This window comes from Oryx dammah, unplaced genomic scaffold (genome assembly GCF_014754425.2).
Source record: "Oryx dammah isolate SB20612 unplaced genomic scaffold, SCBI_Odam_1.1 HiC_scaffold_27, whole genome shotgun sequence".
In the NCBI taxonomy this organism is placed as follows: Eukaryota; Metazoa; Chordata; class Mammalia; order Artiodactyla; family Bovidae; genus Oryx; species Oryx dammah.
The window spans coordinates 10,720,098-10,741,659 of NW_024070211.1; the positions used below are offsets into that span (position 1 = coordinate 10,720,098).

The 21,562-nt window shown below is 38.2% G+C and overlaps 2 protein-coding genes across 5 annotated transcripts in view; one reads left to right on the top strand and one right to left on the bottom strand.

Moving 5' to 3' along the window:
• EYA3 (EYA transcriptional coactivator and phosphatase 3) overlaps positions 1 to 21,562 on the bottom strand; it is a 95,910-nt gene that overhangs the window by 63,064 nt on the left and 11,284 nt on the right. For all 4 annotated transcript variants that reach the window (XM_040229780.1, XM_040229779.1, XM_040229778.1 and 1 more), the window contains exon 2: positions 11,111 to 11,211. In XM_040229780.1, coding sequence (XP_040085714.1) covers positions 11,111 to 11,143 — 33 coding nt within the window. In that variant the 5' untranslated portion in view covers positions 11,144 to 11,211. The remainder of the gene's footprint in view (positions 1 to 11,110; positions 11,212 to 21,562) is intronic.
• On the top strand, positions 2,293 to 4,042 carry LOC120855131 (coronin-2A-like). Its single transcript, XM_040229792.1, has one exon. The coding sequence runs from the start codon at positions 2,363 to 2,365 to the stop codon at positions 3,938 to 3,940; it is 1,578 nt and encodes a 525-aa protein (XP_040085726.1). The 5' UTR covers positions 2,293 to 2,362; the 3' UTR covers positions 3,941 to 4,042.

Genomic DNA, 21,562 nt, shown 5'->3' on the forward strand with positions numbered 1-21,562 from the left:
CTAATAAACAATTTTAAACAAACATATTAGGTGGGAATATAGCTATTAAATATGATTAAATTTAAAATTTCAAAGTAAATAATAAATACAACATAAATCCCAGGTCCATTCAATTTCTCATGGACATCTATTCTTCATGAGAAAACATGACAAAATAAATAGAACCAAATATTCTTGGATCCTTGCTTATGGCATATCAACTGACATTATATAATGATGCCTTAACTTTCCATAGGTGCCAATAAAGATAAAATTAATAAGGGGTATTAAAAAATCCTCTATGTTTACAAACAAAATTACAAAAGTACATGAAGAAAAAGGAAACAAAAACAAAACCTCTGAGGTAGATAAACCCTTAGTAAACATGATATTAAATTAAAAAGCCATAAAGGAGAAAATAGGTTGATTTTACAAAAATTCAAAACTTCCATATGATAAAAGATAACCATAAACCAACCAGGAGGTAAAGCGATTACAGGACGGTATATACACTGTGACAAAAGAATTTAACTGTATTACAAATATGTGACATAACCTCAATGAAAGGTATGGGAGAAAAATGCACTCATATAATAATGCTGGAAAACTGTTTTGACTGGAAACTGCAAGGCTTAAGACAAGAAAAATTCAACTTAATACAGGCTCTTATAAGAAAAAGTGCTATCCTTCCCACCTGAAGATGACAGTATTTACATAATGCCAGATAATAAAGTAATTTTCCAATAGTGGTGATGAATTTATGCTTAGCTCACCCAAAGACTCTCTGCAGTCAAAGAAATGAAGTTAAAACAGTCTATGGTTTACAAACAGTAACTCATACAAAGAAAACTGGAGCAATGAAGAATCTAACTTATCACAGTCTTCATTTTATTAGAGCCACAGAGTACAAATTTAGCTAGAAAACTCTCAAAAAAAAAAAAAAAAAAAAAGCCCTGGAGCAAAATTTTAAAATATATTCATAATGGCCTTCAAGGAAGAACTATGCTTTTTCATTTTTTACCTACTACACTGCCAGCTCAGTAGAGTGCTGCTGCTGCTGCTAAGTCACTTCAGTCGTGTCCGACTCTGCGCGACCCCAGAGATGCCAATCCACCAGGCTCCCCCGTCCCTGGGATTCTCCAGGCAAGAACACTGGAGTGGGTTGCCATTTCCTTCTCCAGTGCATGCAAGTGAAAAGTCAAAGTGAAGTCGCTCAGTTGTGTCCGACTCTTAGCGACCCCATGGACTGCAGCCCACCAGGCTCCTCCACCCGTGGGATTTTCCAGGCAAGAGTACTGGAGTGGGTTGCCATTGCCTTCTCCCTCAGTAAAGTACATACACACAAATAGAAACAGGGAAAATGAACCTAAAGACCTGTCTACCAAACAAAGAAGTCAGGGGGTGGAAAATGTGCTCCCAGCTAATTCTGTACCTTTCATGACCCACTGTTCGCCTTGATTTAGGCAATTCTGTCCTCCTGTAAGTCAGGGATAGGAAATATGGTACCTTGGCATAGAGGCATTAAACTATCCTATTAAACTAAACTAATAAACTATTAGTTATCCTTAAACTAACTCAAAGGATACAGATTTCATTGGATTACAGAAGGATGGGTTCAAATAATACAATCCAGAAATGGACAAAAAGTAAAACAGTGCAGCTACTTTGGAAAACAGTCTAGCAGTTTCTCAAACAGTTAAACATAAAGCTAACATATAATCCAGCCATTCCATTCCTGACTATATAACCAAAGAGAAATGAAAACATATATCCACACAAAGGTCTGGACATGAATGTTCATATCAGCATTATTCAAAATAGCAAAAAAGGGGAAACCCAGTGTCCATGAATAGATGAATGGATAAACACAATAATGACAAATAAAAATGATGAATGATAAAATAAATCCATATCGAAACATTCAGCAATAAAAGGGAATGAAGTATCAATACTTGCATGTGCTAACACAGATAAACTTTGAAAAGATCATGCCAAGTGAAAGGAGCCAGTCACAAAGGACCACATACTATATAACTCCATTTATATGAAATACTCACAAAAGGTCAACAGGAAAGTAAATTAGTAGTTGCCTAGGATTTGGGCGAGGGCAGAATTGAGGGGTGACTGCTAATGGGTACAGTTTCTTTTTGGAGTGATGAAAGTGTTCCAAGATCAACTCTGGTGACAGCTGCAAAACTCTGTGAATATACTAAAAACCATCCTATTGGATACTTTAAAATGGATGTGAATTATATCTCAATGAATACAGCTGTCATTTAAAAAATGACATTATCTTGGAGAAGCCTAAGGAATTACTCCACCAGCCCAGGTTCACCGAGCGCTGCTCCCGAGGTTGGCTCTGCGCACGCACTTCACCAGGCAGATGTCATGGAACCCCCAGTACCGGAGCTCCAAGTTCCGCCACGTCTTTGGCAAACCAGCCAGCAAGGAGAACTGCTACGACTCTGTGCCCATCACCCACAGCGTCCAAGACAATCATTTCTGTGCTGTGAACCCCCACATCATTGCAGTCGTGACTGAGTGTACTGGTGGGGGTGCCTTCCTCATCATCCCCTTGCACCAGACAGGAAAGTTGGACCCCCACTACCCAAAGGTGTGTGGGCACAGAGGGAATGTCTTAGATGTCAAATGGAACCCTTTCAATGACTTTGAGATCGCCTCCTGTTCTGAAGATGCCACGATTAAAATCTGGGACATCCCCAAGCAGCTGCTGACCAAGAACCTCACAGCCTTCAGGAAAGAGCTGGTGGGCCATGCCCGCAAAGTGGGCCTTGTGGAGTGGCACCCCACAGCTGCCAACATCCTCTTCAGCTCCGGCTATGACTACAAGGTGATGGTCTGGAACCTGGATTCAGAGGAGTCTGTAATCATGAGCCCCGTGAAGACAATTAACTGTCACCAAGACGTGATCCTCTCCATGTCCTTCAACACCAACGGCAGCCTGCTGGCCACCGCGTGTAAAGACCGTAAGATTCGGGTTCTAGACCCCCAAGCAGGGTCCGTCCTCCAGGAAGCCAACTATAAAGGGCACCGGGCCAACAAAGTGCTATTTCTGGGGAACCTGAAGAAGCTGCTGTCCACAGGCACATCCCGGTGGAACAACTGTCAGATGGCCCTCTGGGACCAGGATGACCTCTCTGTGCCTGTCACAGAGGTGGACCTCGATGGCTCCTCAGGTGTGCTATTTCCCTTCTATGATGAAGACACCAACATGCTCTACGTGGTGGGGAAGGGAGACAGGAACATCCACTACTATGAGATCAGTGCCAACAAACCTCACCTGAACTACCTGACGGAATACCACTCCTATAATCCACAGAAGGGGATCGGTGTTATGCCAAAGAGAGGTCTTGACGTGTCCTCCTGTGAGATGTTCCGTTTCTACAAGTTGATCACAACCAAAAGCCTCATCGAGCCCGTTTCCATGATTGTACCCCGACGGTCAGAATCCTACCAAGAGGACATCTACCCGCCCATGGCCAGTGCCCAGCCCTCTCTGACAGCCCAGGAGTGGCTCAGTGGGATGAATAAAGAGCCCGTCCTGATGTCCCTTAGGCCTGGTGCCGAGCCTCTGAGCCCGCAGCCTCTGCCCTCCGAGAGAACCCTCTCCGTGCCCACGGCCCCCACCTCGCCTCATCTCTTCAACCAGACGGAAAGGCTGGTTGTAGAGGATGGCCGGAGACCCTTCTCCCTGCTAGAGGAGAAGGCGCCCAGGTGGGCGGCCGAATACAAACAGGAGGAGAAGAGAACCTGGCTCTCAGATGGCTGTGACGTCTTCGAATGCCCCCCACCAAAGACAGAGAACGAGCTGCTGCAGATGTTCTATCGGCAACAAGACGAGATCCGAAGGCTCCGGGAGCTGGTGACCCAGCGCGAGGTCCAGGCCAAACAGTTGGAACTGGAGATCAGAAACTTGCGTATGAGCTCACCGAGGCTCTGAGCAGAGTCCTCTGTCCTCCTCGTCCTCAGGGACACCAGTCGGCTCCACGAGGAGGTCCAGAACCAAACCACAGGTCCTCCAAGAACAGCTACTGTTTCTATATTTTTTTACCAGAAATGAAACTCTTGGTAGCTGAAAGATTCCAGTGGGACACGCTGCCGATTTTCCACTTGCCTTCTTAAAACAATGGTGTCTGAACTGACTCTTTAGAGATGATATCTTGCCTTCGGTTTACTTGTTTTGAAGGGTCCATGATAATTTCTCAAGGGGAAAACAATGCTGTACAAAGTTAGAGCTGGAAGGACCTAGGAAGTGAAGCTGCCTCTGGTTTTCAAGCTGTGGTTCATAGCAAGGCAGGGTGGGGAAGATTAAGCCAGGAGGGCTGTTTTGTTTTGTAATATTGGCTTCTATGGAATACATAATTCTCCTACTAAAAATTAGAAGTTTGCGAAGAAAAAAAAAATGACATTATCTTATGGGCATGTTATAACTAAAGGTTACTAAAGGAAGATATACTGACAAATTCATGAATCAGAGTTCTATTTGTGCCTCTGCTTAAAAACATAACAACAACAATAAAAATCATGCTTTAAATATAGCAGAGCAAAGGAATACAAATAACACAACATATGAATTCAGAATATACAGGTTCAAGGCTCAGTGCTGAGAGTTAATTCACTGTGTGTCTACCTCTCTGAAAATCAAACGTGACTATCTACTTCAAAGACCTGCTCTGAAAATGAAACTGGTGAAGGGGAGTGGATAGGGAGAGAAAGAATGAGCGAGCAGTTTATGAAAAGACAAAGTGATATACAATTGTTATATTAAGAAATACCACTTTCTAGATAAGAAAATTACATTATGGATCTCAAATGTCACTCCAGAATTATTCTGAGATGCCTTACAAGTATATAATTATTATGCTTCTTAAGTTTTAACAAGAGGCTAAGTCATACTAGAGCTTGATAAACTGTAATCTTGGGAACAATAAATCCAACAGAAGTCTGCATGAAGTCTTAAAAAGGAAGACGTCTGTGTCAAAATTTATCCACCACTGTCCAACAAAGCATATCATTCTCTTTACTAGAAAGTTATACTGTATGTTCTAGTAGGGGAAAGAGTTTGATCATAACCTAGATGAAATTACACACACACACAAATTTAATATTATTTTCTTTGATCATACTTACCAATGGGCAGTGGCAACGTTAGTGGCTCAGTTGAGTTTGACTCTTTGCGAGCCCGTGGACTGCAGCCTGCCAGGGCTCTCTATCCATGGAATTCTTCAGGCAAGAATACTGGAGTGGGTTGCCATTCCCTTCTCCAGGGGATCTTCCCAACCCAGAGATCGAACCCAGGTCTCCTACATTTCAGGCAGATTTTTTATCATCTGAGCCACCAGGGAAGCCCTTACCAATAGTCATCTAATTATTAATTTGACTTCCAGAACTTGACATAAGGAAATCAGCATATAGGGGGTGAGAATAAGCATTTCAAATGACTAGAAAGGTAAATACCTGGGTCAGAGACAACTGCCTGTTCCATCACTGCATATGGAGCATGACTTGCAATGGGAGGCAAGAAATATGTCTTTTCAAGGTCACAGGCTACCAGTTCAAAAGAGGTCACAACTGGATCCAGTAGAAACTAGTGAGCATCAGATCCTGGACTTGATCTGGATGTGGCAATAGATGGAATTCGGGGCTGTTTCTCTTAAGAGAAATGTATGGGGAAAGGAGTCACATATTGTTTTTTACGTCAGAAAATCAAATAGGTGAACCGAAGAAAAGACTATGGTAGATTCACACACAAATATTCACTAGTCTTTTTCCCCTCCCTGGTTCAGGATGCTGCAGACTGAATGTATTCCCCTCACCCCTCCCCCACCAATTCATATTTTGAAATTTTATCCCCAATATGATAAAATGTGAAAGTGGGACTTTTGGGGTGATAAGATTATGAGGGTGAAGCCCTCACGAATTCGATTAGTGCCCTTATAAAGGAGACCTCCTTTGCTATACAGCAAAAATATAGCAGTCTATGAAGCAGGGAGGCCTGGCGTGCTGCAATTCAGTACGCCGGGGTCACGAAGAGTCGGACACAACTGAGCGACTGAACTGAACAGGCAAGGTAAGGCAGGGTAATTGTTTATTTAGGATTGGAGGTTTGAGGTACAGAAACTATCACTAGGTATCTGGCCCTGGGTTTATTTAGAGCAGGGGAATATAGTTCAGAATATGGTTCAAAATATAGGCTCTGGATTGCAGGGGAGATGTAAGCAACTTTGGCTCTTAGTTTGGCCCTGTGATTAATGGGTGCAAAATAGATAAATACAGAAAATGTAGAACATGTATTAACTGTTAAAAATAACTAGGATAAGAAGAGTTAATGTCAGATGTGGAAGCAGGCCCTTACCAGACACCAAATCACTTATATGTTTGGAATCTAAAACATGATACAAATGAATTTATCTATGAAACAGAAACAGACCCACAAACATAAAGCACAGACTTGTGGTTGCCAAGGGAGAGGGGAGTGGAAGAGGGGTGGACTGGGAGTTGGTGATTAACAGATGCAAAGTATTATACATATGTATAACTGAATCACTTTGCAGTACACCAGAAACTAACACATTATGTACCAACCACACCTCAATAAAATCAAATTTAAAAAAATCATGACTTTATCATTATCAACTTGGGATAGAACCATTCTTTCCACTGAAGCTTTAGATCTCTACTACAGTCTCTGAAAATTTTCCTCAACATCTGACATTAACTCTTCTTATCCTAGTTATTTTTAACAGTTAATACATGTTCTACATTTTCTGTATTTATCTATTTTGCACCCATTAATCACAGGGCCAAACTAAGAGCCAAAGTTGCTTACATCTCCCCTGCAATCCAGAGCCTATATTTTGAACCATATTCTGAACTATATTCCCCTGCTCTAAATAAACCCAGGGCCAGATACCTAGTGATAGTTTCTGTACCTCAAACCTCCAATCCTAAATAAACAATTACCTTGCCTTACCTTGCCTGTTCAGTTCAGTCGCTCAGTTGTGTCCGACTCTTTGTGACCCCTGGCGTGCTGAATTGCAGCACGCCAAGCGTCCCTGTCCATTACCAACTCCCGGAGTTTACCCAAACTCATCGAGTCGGTGATGCCATCCAGCCATCTCATCCTCTGTCGTCCCATTCTCCTGCCCCCAATCCCTCCCAGCATCAGAGTCTTTTCCAATGAGTCAACTCTTCACATGAAGTGGCCAAAGTATTGGAGTTTCAGCTCCAGCATCAGTCCTTCCAATGAACACTCAGGACTGATCTCCTTTAGGATGGACTGGTTGGACCTCCTTGCTGTCCAAGGGACTCTCAAGAGTCTTCTCCAACACCACAGTTCAAAAACATCAATTCCTCAGTTCACAGTTCAATTCTTCAGTGCTCAGCTTTCTTCACAGTCTAACTCTCACATCCATACATGACCACTGGAAAAACCATAGCCTTGACTAGACGGACCATTGTTAGCAAAGTAATGTCTCTGCTTTTTAATATGCTATCTAGGCTGGTCATAACTTTCCTTCCAAGGAGTAAGCGTCTTTTAATTTCATGGCTGCAATCATCATCTGCAGTGATTTTGGAGCCCCCCCCAAAATAAAGTCTGACACTGCTTTCACTGTTTCCCCATCTATTTTCTATGAAGTGATGGGACCAGATGCCATGATCTTCGTTTTCTGAATGTTGAGCTTTAAGCCAACTTTTTCACTCTCCTCTTTCACTTTCATCGAGAGGCTTTTGAGTTCCTCTTCACTTTCTGCCATAAGGGTGGTGTCATCTGCATATCTGAGGTTATTGATATTTCTCCCAGCAATCCTGACTCCAGCTTGTGCTTCTTCCAGCCCAGCATTTCTCATAATGTGCTCTGCATATAAGTTAAATAAGCAGGATGACAAGATACAGCCTTGGCGTACTCCTTTTCCTATTTGGAACCAGTCTGTTGTTCCATGTCCAGTTCTAACTGTTGCTTCCTGACCTGCATATAGGTTTCTCAAGGGGCAGGTCAGGTGGTCTGGTATTCCCATCTCTTTTAGAATTTTCCACAGTTTATTGTGATCCACACAGTCAAAGGCTTTGGCATAGTCAATAAAGCAGAAATAGATGTTTTTCTGGAACTCTCTTGCTTTCTCAATGATCCAGCAGATGTTGACAGTTTGATCTCTGGTTCCTCTGCCTTTTCTAAAACCAGCTTGAACATCTGGAAGCTCACGGTTCATGTATTCCTGAAGCCTGGCTTGGAGAGTTTTGAGCATTACTTTACTAGCGTGTGAGATGAGTGCAACTATGCAGTAGTTTGAGTATTCTTTGGCATTGCCTTTCTTTGGGATTGGAATGAAAACTGCCCTTTTCCAGTGCTGTGGCCACTGCTGAGTTTTCCAGATTTGCTGGCATACTGAGTGTAGCACTTTCACAGCATCATCTTTCAGGATTTGAAATAGCTCAACTGGAATTCCATCACCTCCACTAGCTTTGTTCGTAGTGATGCTTTCTAAGGCCCACTTGACTTCACATTTCAGGATGTCTGGCTCTAGGTGAGTGATCACATCATCGTGATTATCTGGCTCATAAGATCTTTTTTGTACCTTGCCCTTAGAAACCTCAATTAAGACTGTGGCCTATGCATTCCCCTACGATACATTCTAGGATTGCTCCATGCGTCTCTGCCTCCTGAATGACACTGGTGCTCTCCCTGGGACCCTTTGTGGCATGCTATGTCTCTTATTTCTAAGAGAATTGTAACAGTCAACTCTTCTCTCAATGGCACTGACCTCTTTGTGTTGTCACTCAGTCACATCTATAAATTAAGACCCAGGTACAAACCAACTGAAAATATATATATATATGTCCCATGACAATCACCATTTACAGTCAGCAGAAAATTTTTATTTTTTTAATTAAAAAATTTTTTTTGGCTGTACCACGTGGCTTGTGAGATCTTAGTCTCAGGTATCACACCCACGCCCCTGTTAGTGGAAGTGGAGATTCCCAGCCACTGGACCACCAGGAATTCCCAGAAAATCTGCTTTTAAACCACTTTAATTTCTCACCTCTCTCTGAAATAACAATCAGGTATTGCACATCATGTTATAGAAACTGAACAGAACGACAAGGAAATGAAGCAGAAGGGGGAAAAATGACTCACCAACAGGTCAGCTTCACAATTCTCACTACCTTAAATAGGTAAGGAGCAACTAACAATACTCATTTCAGCAGCATGTCAATAGTTACATAAGCCTTTTGAAACTATGACTAGACGTTTTTCTTACAACATTAAAAACTCAATGACACAATCTTCCTTGGTACATTCAGTGTCTCTAATTTAGCTATTTGTTCTTACAGTGTGTATCTTTGATACATCGCTGAGGATGATTTTTAACCCTACCATTTCCCTGATTATTAATGTTCCACCAGGTATAGGGGAATGACATTTTAAATGTTTCAAAAGGTCATTTTACCAAGTGCTTAGGTCTTCCTAGCTTTATACTCAAATGAAGGGACTAAAAGAGTAATAGGAAAGGAATCACTAATATGCGTGTCTCAACATGAAGTAAAATACTTAAAATATATTAGAGGACTTTATCATTTAAATGGAAGCAGGTGATCATCTTCCACTGATGTAAAGAATACATCTAGAACATGAAAAACATACTCTGTTATTTGCTTTCAAAATTCAAAGTTTTTTAGGCTGGACTTTTACTGAGAGGTAAAAATGTACCACTCACTATTCTCTTAAAATAAAATGCAAGAGGCTTATTTAGGAGAGCAAATTGAATCAGTATTTATCTTATTTCAGAAAAAGAAGCTGAACTAAAAGGAAAAAATTCTTTAACAAAAAAGTATTTTAAGAGAATGATTACTATGTCTTCCTTTTTTAAATGCTATGGGTTTAAAAAAAAAAAAAAAAAAACTTAAAAAGACCAAAAAAAAAGAAAGAAACCATGGTAAGGCAATAAATCTGAGGCATTCAAGTAATTTAAAATTAATTTATCTTAAATATTTAAAAGAAATTAAGAATTCAACTTATTCTCAAGGGGCTTATCTATTTTAAAGAATTAGCCAGTGGTCAAATTATATTTTCTTCAACTATTACTACTTTGGGAAATTTAGGCAAAAATAAAACTAGATTTTCTAGCAGAAATGGTATATACTGTTTGGTAAACGTCCTCTTTTATTTTCTAAAAACTTGAAGAATACCATTGCTTTAAAAACGACAACAATTTATTTTATATTGGAGTATAGCTGATCAACAATGCTGTGATAGTTTCACGTGGACAACAAAAGGACTCAGCCATACATATAGACACATCCATTCTTCCCCCAAATCCCCTCCCATCTAACACTGAGCACAGTTCCCTGAGTTATACAGTGGAGCCTTGTTGGTTATCCATTTTAAATATAAGTGTGTACACGTCCATCCCAAACTCCCTAACTATCCCTTCACACCTTCTTTCTCTACAGACAACCGTAAGACTGTGAGTCTGTTTTGTTTTATAAGTAAGTTCATTGGTATCATTTCTTTTTAGATTTTACAAATAAGGGTTGTTGGGGCTTCCCAGGTGGTGCTAGTGGTAAAGAATTTGCCTGCCAAAGCAGGAGACGTAAGAGATGTGGGTTCGATCTCTGGGTCGGGAAGATCCCCTGGAGGAGGACAGGACAACTCTGTTCCAGTATTCTTGTGTGGAGAATCCCATGGACAGAGGAGCCTGACAGGCTACAGTCTGTAGGGTCCCAAAGAGTCAGACATGACTGAAGCGACAGTCATGTTTTAGCAGCAGCAGCAAAAAGGATGTCACATAATATTTCTTCTTTGTCCAACTTACTTCACTCAATTTGACAATCTCTAGGTCCATCCATTGCTGCAAATTAGCCACTGCTTTTTTAAAATGGCATTTCTAAATACAATACTTATTTTGTAAAGCTGAATTTTCTAAGCAGACTCTGGCATGAAGTCAGCAAAATATAAATTTAAGAACACTGTTTTCTTAGAATATTATTAAGGAGTCCTTTCCTCAATTTTATTTCTAACTTAGAATCTGTAGTATAACTGAATAAATTTAAAGTCTCTTAAAATTAGCCTTTCTACAATCAATTTTAAATTGTTAAAAGAAACACTTACTGGTTGCTCTGGTAAATCTTGCTCTTCTTCCATCAGGACCAATATTTCTTTAATACACTTTTGTGACTGAATCGCAAGTGTCTTCCAGCGGTCTTCACAATCTGTTTTAAAAAGAACGGGGATTCAACTCTTTATGTACTCTTACAGCATTATCATTGAGGCCATCAGAGAATAATTTTTAAAATATTTTGTTACCTCAATCTTTCTACGTGAGCTCTAATCTCAAATCTGCACGTGGCTTTTCAAAATTGACATGCTGCACCAAGTCAGGTAGGTTTACCCGACTTTATAATACCTTGCAAAAGCCAACACGTGGAACCACTTCTGCTGTACTTAAAACATGGTTACTATAGTGTCCAAGGCATTAAACACTATAACAGCCATGTTAATGAACTAAGACACAATTTTTTAAAAATCTGGGTTATATTAAAAATTTTAAACATTAGCCGACCCAGTCAACAACTTATGATAACATCCAGCCTGCTTTAACATGGACTATTTACATAACTGCTAACATACACAGGATCACTTTAAATAGAAGGTAAACCGAAACATCGAGTGAATACTTTCACAACCATCTGTATATATGTAATTAACATAAAGGAAAATTCAACTCTTTTGGATCTGTTTTAATAATGCAAATAAATAAAGTGAAATATTGAATCACAGAATTAAGGAGAATAAAAATGAGAGCTAGGATCCATTTTATCCTGAAATTACGAGCCCCACTAAATGTACTACTTAATCAGTTATTAAAGTAAAGCCTTTCCTTTCTCAGCCCCTGCTCTTCCTGTTCTGATTTCCAGACTAAGAAGAAAAACAGAGCTCTAAGCCCCACGCTTACTGATGAAAAAAAGAAAGTGAAAGTGGCTCAGTCGTGTCCGACTCTTTGCGACCCCAAAGAGTCTATGTCTATGAAATTCTCCAGGCCAGAACACTGGAGTGGGCAGCCTTTCCCTTCTCCAGGGGATCTTCCTGACCCAGGGATCAAACAGGGTCCCCTGCGCTGCAGGCAGATTCTTTACCAGCTAAGCCACCGGGGAGCCCACACTTACTGGTAAGAACACCTTATTGTGTCCTGCTGCCAGAACAGAAAGATGTTAGAAAACGACATAATTATAGAAACTAAAAACTCCTCATTTCTATTTAACAAAAATGAGAATACTACTTCTCCAAAACACGTGATTGTTTTTGCTTTTAATTAAGGTCACACCTGTTTTCACTTTTTACCAACCACTTTAACCAACTTAACATACAAAGCTAAATAAATCAAGTAGAGAATCTTGTTGCAGATGTAATGAATAAAAAGGGAACTGAAAAACTTCAATCGTGCCAATTTACCACCACTCCACTTCTACTGCTCTATCCTGGTACAATACAACATACTTTAGGGGCTCCAGAATGGGGAAAGGAGAGAGAACACGTGTAAGGGATACAATCAGATGCGCAACTGTCCAGCTCTGACACAGCTTTCCTCCCTGCCCTGATCTAAAATGTCAAAAGAAAAAAAAGTTTGAAGGTCAGAAGCACTTGATGCTCAATGCACTCACGTGTAGCTCGTCCACAGAGCCTCAAAAGCTAAGTTCTCAAACTACATGACGTAGATGACTAGTGCTGCAGAATCACAGTGCGCAACAACTAAAGCTCACAGGAGCTGTCTCCCCTGCACTTGTTTTGCTCTGCTCAGGAGAGCATAACCAACGTGACGTGAAACTGATTCACAATTATGAAAGATGAAACGTTTTAATGTTTTACCAGCTTATATCTGTTTTAGTTTTAAAATGAAATGTCTTGTCTCTATGGGATTTTTACAGAGCCAGTGTACATAATGCACATATATGACTTTATCCTGAAACAGGAAAATAGCACCAAATCATTAGAGAAATGTAATGCCTTTAAATACCCTATTTGTTAAAATTTTGTGTGATCAGCTCTCACCTAAACAAAAAGTGATAATATTCTATGTCTTACTTAATTGAAGGCTGTAACTGTAATGATTGAATCTCTAATCAGTAGATTCTCAGCAAAGGAGAGTAAAGGGATAGTCTTCCTCTCGAAGGAAGGGTTATAAATCTACTCCTGAGCAAGAGGAAGGGAAGAAAAATAGTGTTAAAAAAAAAAAAAAGAGGGTACTGTACTCAATAACATGTGCTTTCCTTATTTTCTTTATTTTAAAAATATGAACAATATTAAAGAACACAGATCTCTTTTATAGATCAAAGGGGTCATGGGTTTTAAAAGAGATACTACTCTTAATAGCAGGGAAATAAATTCTCAAGCCATACAAAACTAAATGGTAAAATCTTGAATTTTGCTTTTTAGAAATATGGTAATACTACAGTGATTTTACAACAGAAAGGGAATAGCTTCCTAGTTTTCTTGAGATAAATCCTATGGCAGGTTGCAAGAAAACTTTCGTTAAGAGAACAGCTGGAAGACAATCCTTTCTAATTCTACTTTTTTCTTTGAAAATAAGTACCCTTGGTTGTTTCCATCTTAAAAATTACCTTTATCTTTTTCATTTTTCAACTGAGAAGAATAAAGGATCATAGATAATTTTTACATTTAAAAAAACTTTAAAAATGAAGTAATCTATGAACACCAATAATTTTACAATGAACAAAAAAAGCAAACTACAAAGGATGCATAGGACTTAGTGCTGCAGAATTTCTGGGATTCTGCTGGCATGTGATATATGTGAAGTCTGTAAACATACTCTGGTACACTTGTATATAAAATATCTTAATAATGACTATAACATATGTGATTCCATCGCAGCATGCGTGTAAGATACTGAGATGTACTGTGGTTAGTTGCTCAGTCGTGTCCAACTCTTTGTGACCTGCAAGGCTCCTCTGTCCCTGAGGATTCTCCAGGCAAGAATACTGGAGTGGGTTTCCATGCCCTCCTCCAGGGGATCTTTCCACCCCCAGGATCAAACCCAGATCTCCCGCACTGCAGGTGGATTCTTCACTGTCGGAGCCACCAGGGAAGCCCAAGAATCCTGGAGTGGGTAGCCTATCCCTTCTCCAGGGGATCTTCCTGACCCAGGAATCAAACGGGGGTCTCCTGAATTGCAGGCGGATTCTTTACCAGCTGAGGTACCAGGGGAGACCCATGTAAGATACTTTCCATCAGTATAGTATTCTTCCTTCTTTCCAATAATTTGTTAAATACGTGAACTATACTAAAAAAGAACACAAGTATTTATCATGTTCCTAGCATTTATCAATGTGCTAATAAAACTTTTACTATTAAGACCTTACATCATTTTCTACAAGTGGCACATGCTTACAATAGAAAGTCACATTTACTAACCACCAAATGAAAGTGCTGTATAACACAGACAAGGTGCTCCAGTACTTGATAACAATAAAAGTACAGAATTACCATACAAATCTTAGTTTTCTTACTTTCGTGTACTGGCTCTGAAGTTTAACTGCATATTTTGTCTTTTTGTTTTGGGGGTGTTTCTTTTAACCATTAGTATAACCTGACATTATTTTACAATCAGTGAGATTCATCTTTTTAAATTCAGTTCAGTTTAGTCGCTCAGTTGTGTCCGACTCTTTCCAACCCATGGAAGACTGCAGCATGCCAGGCTTCCCTGTCTATCACCAACTCCTAGGGCTTGGTCAAACTCATGTCCATTGAGTCAGTGATGCTATCCAACCATCTCATTTTTTGAAATATTCAATATCTTCTGAATTAAAATATCCAATAATATACAATGGCTTGACTTGGAAGTGGAAAGCAGATTCTTAATGTACTGTAAATGAATGTAATTACAACTTACTCAAACAGTCAAACAAAATAAATCCTGAGTGCATTTTTTGTTTTAAGTACTTTCAAGCATTTGTTTCAAGTACTTTCATTTTTAAGCATTTGGATAGTAACAGTTTTTCATAATTTTCCAGTTTCAATTCTTACTACTGACTTTTAATTAAACCTCTTTACCATTTTTGGAGAGAGTTTATATCCACATGCCTTCATGGGCAGAAATCTGGAAAAACTATAACTAAAGGTGGTGCCAGTGGTAAAGAACCTGCCTGCAAATTCAGGAGACGTAAGAGACATAGGTTCGACCCCTGGGTCGGGAAGATCCCCTGGAGGAGAAAAGGCTATCGAAGTTTCCCCGGGGAAAATGAACAGCCTGCTTCCCCAAATTAAATAAACCTCAGCAAGGATAGTTATAAGCATCAGTAGCCTGAAGAAGTTATCAAGAAGTAGGTAACTGGCAAATGTTTACTATGCTGTCCTCAAATATAATTACACATATACAATGAAGAATGAAAACAAATAGCAAAATACCCTCTTCTATGTGGCTTGAAGAAAACTGCTTCAAGTACTATTATTCAACAGTAACTGAAATCTTCTAAAGGGGATCTATCAATTAATTTAGAAACAAGTGTCCTAACACCCAAAGTACCAACATAAAGCCTAACGATATCTCTTCAAATTAAATTTATAAACTAGGAGGCCTCATAAAGCAAAATCAGAAAAGATGTAACGAAAATGGCTCCAGAAACATAAGAAAACATATCAATGGTCTCTTGCAGAACAGTACTTAGTAGTAAGTATCAGTGGGATGATACTAAATGCTAATTTGGGTATCATAATCTATAGAATCTATATAGGATGTTTCAAATAAATAAAGGTTTATTCTAATATGTACAAACTTCTTACTGAAATTAGACAAAAATAATGATGGGTACCTTGGAGGAGAATAACAAAGTCAATTAAGGAAGATCAGTCCTACATCAGTCTTGAAAACTAACTACAGTGGGAAGGATAAGAGACCTATTGATTACTGAGCATGTAAAACCCACTACATATTTTTACATTCGTTGTCTTACTTAATTTTATCTCCACAACCATCTTAAAACACAACTGGTATATCTTTATATCCCCTATGGACAGGGCAAGTGGAATTCAGAAATTTAAACAACCTGAGGTTAATAGCAATCGTGTTTCAGCTTAAAGTAGAACTATATCAAATAAGGATAGTAGAGGATAGTGGTGAAGGATGACTGTGCAACATTGTAAATGTACTTAATGCTATGGAATGATATACTGAAAATGGTTAAAATTATTAATTTTGTTATGTATATTTACCACAATTTAAAAAAAATACAAGAAGATCCACGAGACTAGAAAGACCAAAATAATGATCAAATCTCAAAAGTGCTTAAAGTGCAGAAAATCCTTATTTAAATATTGTCAGAAAAACTGAGGATAATGTGGAGAAAAACATATCCACACTACACATTATGAGTAATTCTAAATACATGAAGAACTAAGCATTCAAATAATACTGGAGAAAACGGAAGAGCCTATTTATCTCATCTGTGGGAAAGAGATTAAATTTGGGTCAATAAAAGAAAGCATAAGCAACAAATCAACAGATCTGGTTTTGTAAAACATACTTTAATGCAATGAAAAATAACAACTGTAAGAGTAAAAGGATATAAAACAAATGGAAGCAATACCTGCAGTAATTATGACAGATAAAACTTAATGTCTACAACATTTACCCATCTTCTATTATGGGGCAAAAGGATACAGATAATTTAGGTAACAACAAAGATCAAATCAGCACTCAGGGAAAAAAGATTCTCACTACTAACTGAATAAATTTTAATATTAAAAAAAAAACCCACTTCACACATATTAAACTACAAAAAATAATCTAAACAACAAAACCTAAAGTTATCTGAGACATAAGAAAAGAAATAGTCAGGCCCTTGTTGTAAAACTGTATGTATCTTCAGACTGTTCTCTGGCTAGAGTATAAAAGATGTCATAAAATTGCCCATGGCCTGATTTATTTTTCTTGGATTTTCCTCCCAAAATTAAATACAGGGGTAAAAAGCTAAATCTATTTTAAAAATTGAGTGTTTCTTGCTCACAGAAATGAAAAATTAGAAACAGTCAACATGTGGAGAGATTTACCTAAGCTGTAATTCTACATTCTGTATTAAATGAAATTGTAAATTTTTTTTAAGCTGTGCCAAGCGGCATGTGGATCTTATAATAGTTCCCTGACTGGGAATCAAACACACACCCCCCTGAAGTGGAAGGGTAGAGTCTTAACCAATGGACCACCAAGGATTTTGCTGTAACCTATTTCAATACAAGCCCATTTAAAAGGTGAAAAAAAAAAAGGTAAGATTTTACACTGATTATAGGTTATAATAATAGTTTAATAAGACTCAAAAGCAGATACAAAGGGATACAATTTGGATGTCTTAAGGTTTGTACATGCGTGCATGTCTGCTTAGTTGCTCATTCAGTGTCTGACTCTCTGCAACCCCATCAACTGTAGCCTGTCAGGCACCTCTGTCCATGCAATTTTAGAGTAACTGGAAATATATACTCTGTTCTTAGACAGAACTCAATATTGTAAATTCATCCTTAAATTAATTTGTGGTTTTAATGCAATTTAAATTACAATTTTTTTGGTAATACTTTAATGCAATGAAAAATAACAACTGTAAGAATACTGGAGCCAGCTGCCATTTGCCATTTTCCAGGGGATCTTCCTGACACAGGGATTGAACCCACATCTCTTGCATCTCTTGCACTGGCAGGTGGATTCTTTACCACTGCGCCACCTGGGAAGCCCAGAGAGCAGCATGCTTCTTCATAAAAGCATTTACTAAACATTTAATTTAAAATTTTGTAACACTATGCTAAGCACTGTAACAAGAAAATTACTAAATAGGTTATACAGAATGATACTAGATAATCAGAAATTTTTGTCATTAGAAAAATGTGACTTTTCTGACTTAGTAAATACCTTTTTAGTTTTTTTGCATGTATTTCTTTCTTTGGAACTCTCTTTTTTGTATTTCCTCGATACAGCCTTAGAATTCTTTCTCAACATAAAATATTCATTGAATATCTGAAACCAGAAGAAAAATACTGAAGTAGAACACAGGATAGAATATGCTGGTATTTAAGACATATTCTGAAAGGAATCATAATTACTAGGGTGTTTTGCCTGCTTTCAAAAATTCATGTCAGTGTTGAAAATGCCATTTAACTAAACACTAAATTGTATATATCAGACAGAGTAAAAATATAAAGTCTTCATTAATTGAACCAGTAAAAACTGTTAATGTTAACTTCAAGCAACAAAGTAAACAAGAGTAAATTTTAGGAATTTACTCTTTTCCTGGATAAACTCTTAACTGAAATAATTTTCCCAGAGGCTATTACTTTCTGGTTGTTCTAAAATGATGGAATCAAATCTACAGAGGCAAGCAGTCTCAAACTCTGGAATCTTCTCTGAATGCAACTTAAAAAGGATGATACACAAATTAAACTTAAATCACTAAAAGAAAAGTATATATGCTTACCAAACAAACTTCAGGATAACATTATGAAAGTTTTGTTTATAAAAAATTGTAATTTAAATTGCATTAAAACCACAAATTAATTTAAGGATGAGTTTACAATATTGAGTTCTATCTAAGAACAGAGTATATATTTCCAGTTACTTAATATTTTTTTTAGTCTCTTAGCAGATCCTCTACATTTCTTTGTGCTGGCATTTTATCTTTTTGCTTTGTTATATTTTCCATTATATTTTCTAAAGAAGTTACTTTTTATATATAGGAAAGTTGTTAATATTGGTACATTAATTTTGTAATCTCCCATGTTACCAAAGTCTCTTATTGTTCCTAACAATGAGAATAGGAAGATGGTTGATTCTTGAGTTTCATGTATATATTTTCCCCATCTGCATAAAAATAGTTCTTCCTCCTTCCCCAATATTAGCCTCTTTATTTCTTCTGCTTGCCTAATAATATTCTTACACTTCAACTATAATAGTAAGTAACAGTGCTAACTGTTGAGCATTCTTTTCCTGTTCCTCACCTTAATAAGAATACATCTTGCATACCACTGCTAAGCTTGACACTGGTGAAGTGATTTTCTGCCATCCACAAAAATGACCATATGGTTTTTCTCTTTACTACCAATATAGTATGTTACTAGATTTCTGAATATTGAACCACATAATGCACTTAGTTCAGAGATGAACCTCTTGCATTGTAAAGTATTATTTTAACGTACTGTTGAATCTGTTTTCTGGTACTGAATCCATGACGTTCAATAACTATCTCTAATTTGAGAGGGGAAAGGCTATTTGTACAGGGTGAGTTCCCATTCAGGTCAAATACAGTCTTGCAAATGAGGTCTTTCAAGGAACCACTAGAAGGTCAAATAATAATGTTTCTCTGGGAAGAGGGCTTTGAAGGAGCTCCATTCTTGCTCTGCCCCTTCCAGTGGCTTCCAGGATGCTAGTTTTCACCATGACTGTGGGCTGTTGGTTTCCAAGGCTGGAGCTAGAGAGAGGAGAATGGGAACAATACAAGCTAAAATGCTACAAAGTTCACTGCTTTTGCTGAGATTCAGCTATTTTTCTTGACTAAACACTCAGATTGCTGCAAGCCCGAAGTTAATTTTCAGAATCCTGAAAGAGTTGACTATTTTTGGCAGTATCCTCATTGCTTTTATGGAGAATTTTCAGAGGTTCTTACTCTGCCATTATTGTTGATATCCTCTGCATTTGAATCCCACTCCATCTTTATACTTATTAATGTGCTATTCACCCTTTTTGATTCTTAAAATGTCAATATTTATTTCCTTTCATATTTCCTCTGAAATTACTAATCATTCTTACCTTTAAAATCTATATTACATTACACTAAATTCAGTATTTTATACTAATTTATACTACGTTATACTAAATTCATACTGTTCACTATTTCCTTTAGTGCTGGATGCATGTGGTACCTCTTTCACAGTATCAATTTTTCTTAAGTGGCTGATAAATCTAGGTTATTATTAGTTCGTATTTGTAGTTAGGAGTTTCAACTAAGCATTTTTTTCTGAGTGGCCAAGAATCTTTGTTCATCTATTATCATATACAGGTTCTAGTTATATACACTGACTTCTAGTGACTATGAAAGAGGCAGGCAGGCAGTGTCTGCAGCTCACTTGCTTTCTGGATATGAATTTCTGCCTCTTCTGAATATCACGTAAATTACCACGGATATATCTGGTCTCCCACACCAGGACTCTGCTCTAGAGAATACCTATCATAGCTTTATCTGGGTGAGAAACACTGAATTAGCTACTCACTTTGCTTTTTGCTTCTGCTGCTTTTGTTGTGGAAGTCTGTAGCTGCTTCAGACTGTGCTTGCTTCTTTCTAACTTCAAAATTCATTCATTCATTTATAAAATAATTATTGAGTGTCTACTATAGTGCCAGGCATTAATTTAGATACTGGGAATTCAGTGATGAACACAAAGTCCCCAGGCTCAAGGAATTTGTATTCTCACAGAAAGAAAACAAATACATAAGGTAATATAATTTCACAAAGTAATAATTCTTTGGAAAATAAAACAAAGTAAAGTATAGAGCATGACTGCAGGGGAACTATTTCAGATTAGGTGATAATTTCTCTGAAGTAACATTTAAGCAAAGCAGAAAGCTATAAAAAGATGTAAAGGAAGGCTTTCAGAAGGAAACAAATGTAAAGAAACTAAAAGAGTAACAACCTAGCACTTCTGAGAAATAGCAAAAAGGCTGACTTTTGCAAGTTGTAAGTAACAGGAAATGAGTCCCAAGAAGCAGGCAACCAGGGAGATGACACAGAGCCTTGTAACACATGATAAGCAGTTTGGGGAGGTAATGGGTGCCTCAAGCAAGAGAATGATGTGATTTGATTTATATATGCCAAATGCCATGGGGAGAAGAGAGACTATAAAGTAAGCCCTCCCTGGGTAGACTGTTTTATGTTTCGAAAGCACTTCTCAGTTTTATCCAGGAGAGGAACACCAGATGCTCAAAATCAAGAGTAAGGGCCAAGAAACTGATGAACCTCCAGGCCCCCTTCCATTCTCCATACTCTTTTACTTGGAGTCTGGTATATTTCTGAACTTCTGCATATACTTTATGGCATGATTTCTTCTCCTATTAATCCAATTAGAAATTCACTAAAGTCTCACCAGCTGATGGCAACCTTTCTCAAGTACTACCTCATAAAAAAATACTTATCTATCTTACCCATTAACACAACCACTCAACAGTCCTCTGTACCCTGGAGCCTGCTGAAGCAGACATAAATATCCAGCAGACCTACACTCAGCTGCCCTTAAGGTTCCCTTTAAAGTAACCATAAGAGAGCCCTTCAGCTCTCACAATTTAGGCATCAGCACAAATCACATTTCTGTGGCCAAAAAAAACTGGAAACAACTACATCTTGCCTGTGGACTTTATGTGGACGTACAAAAGCCATCATCATGTTGGTTAACTCCTTCTGTAAACAAAACAGCCCAGTCAACTGACTGTGGTAAAGCTGGTGAATTCTTCTGGCTACTTTATTGGGAGGCATGCCTGACTAATGTATCATGGTATTATCAGCTGAAGGAATATTTATA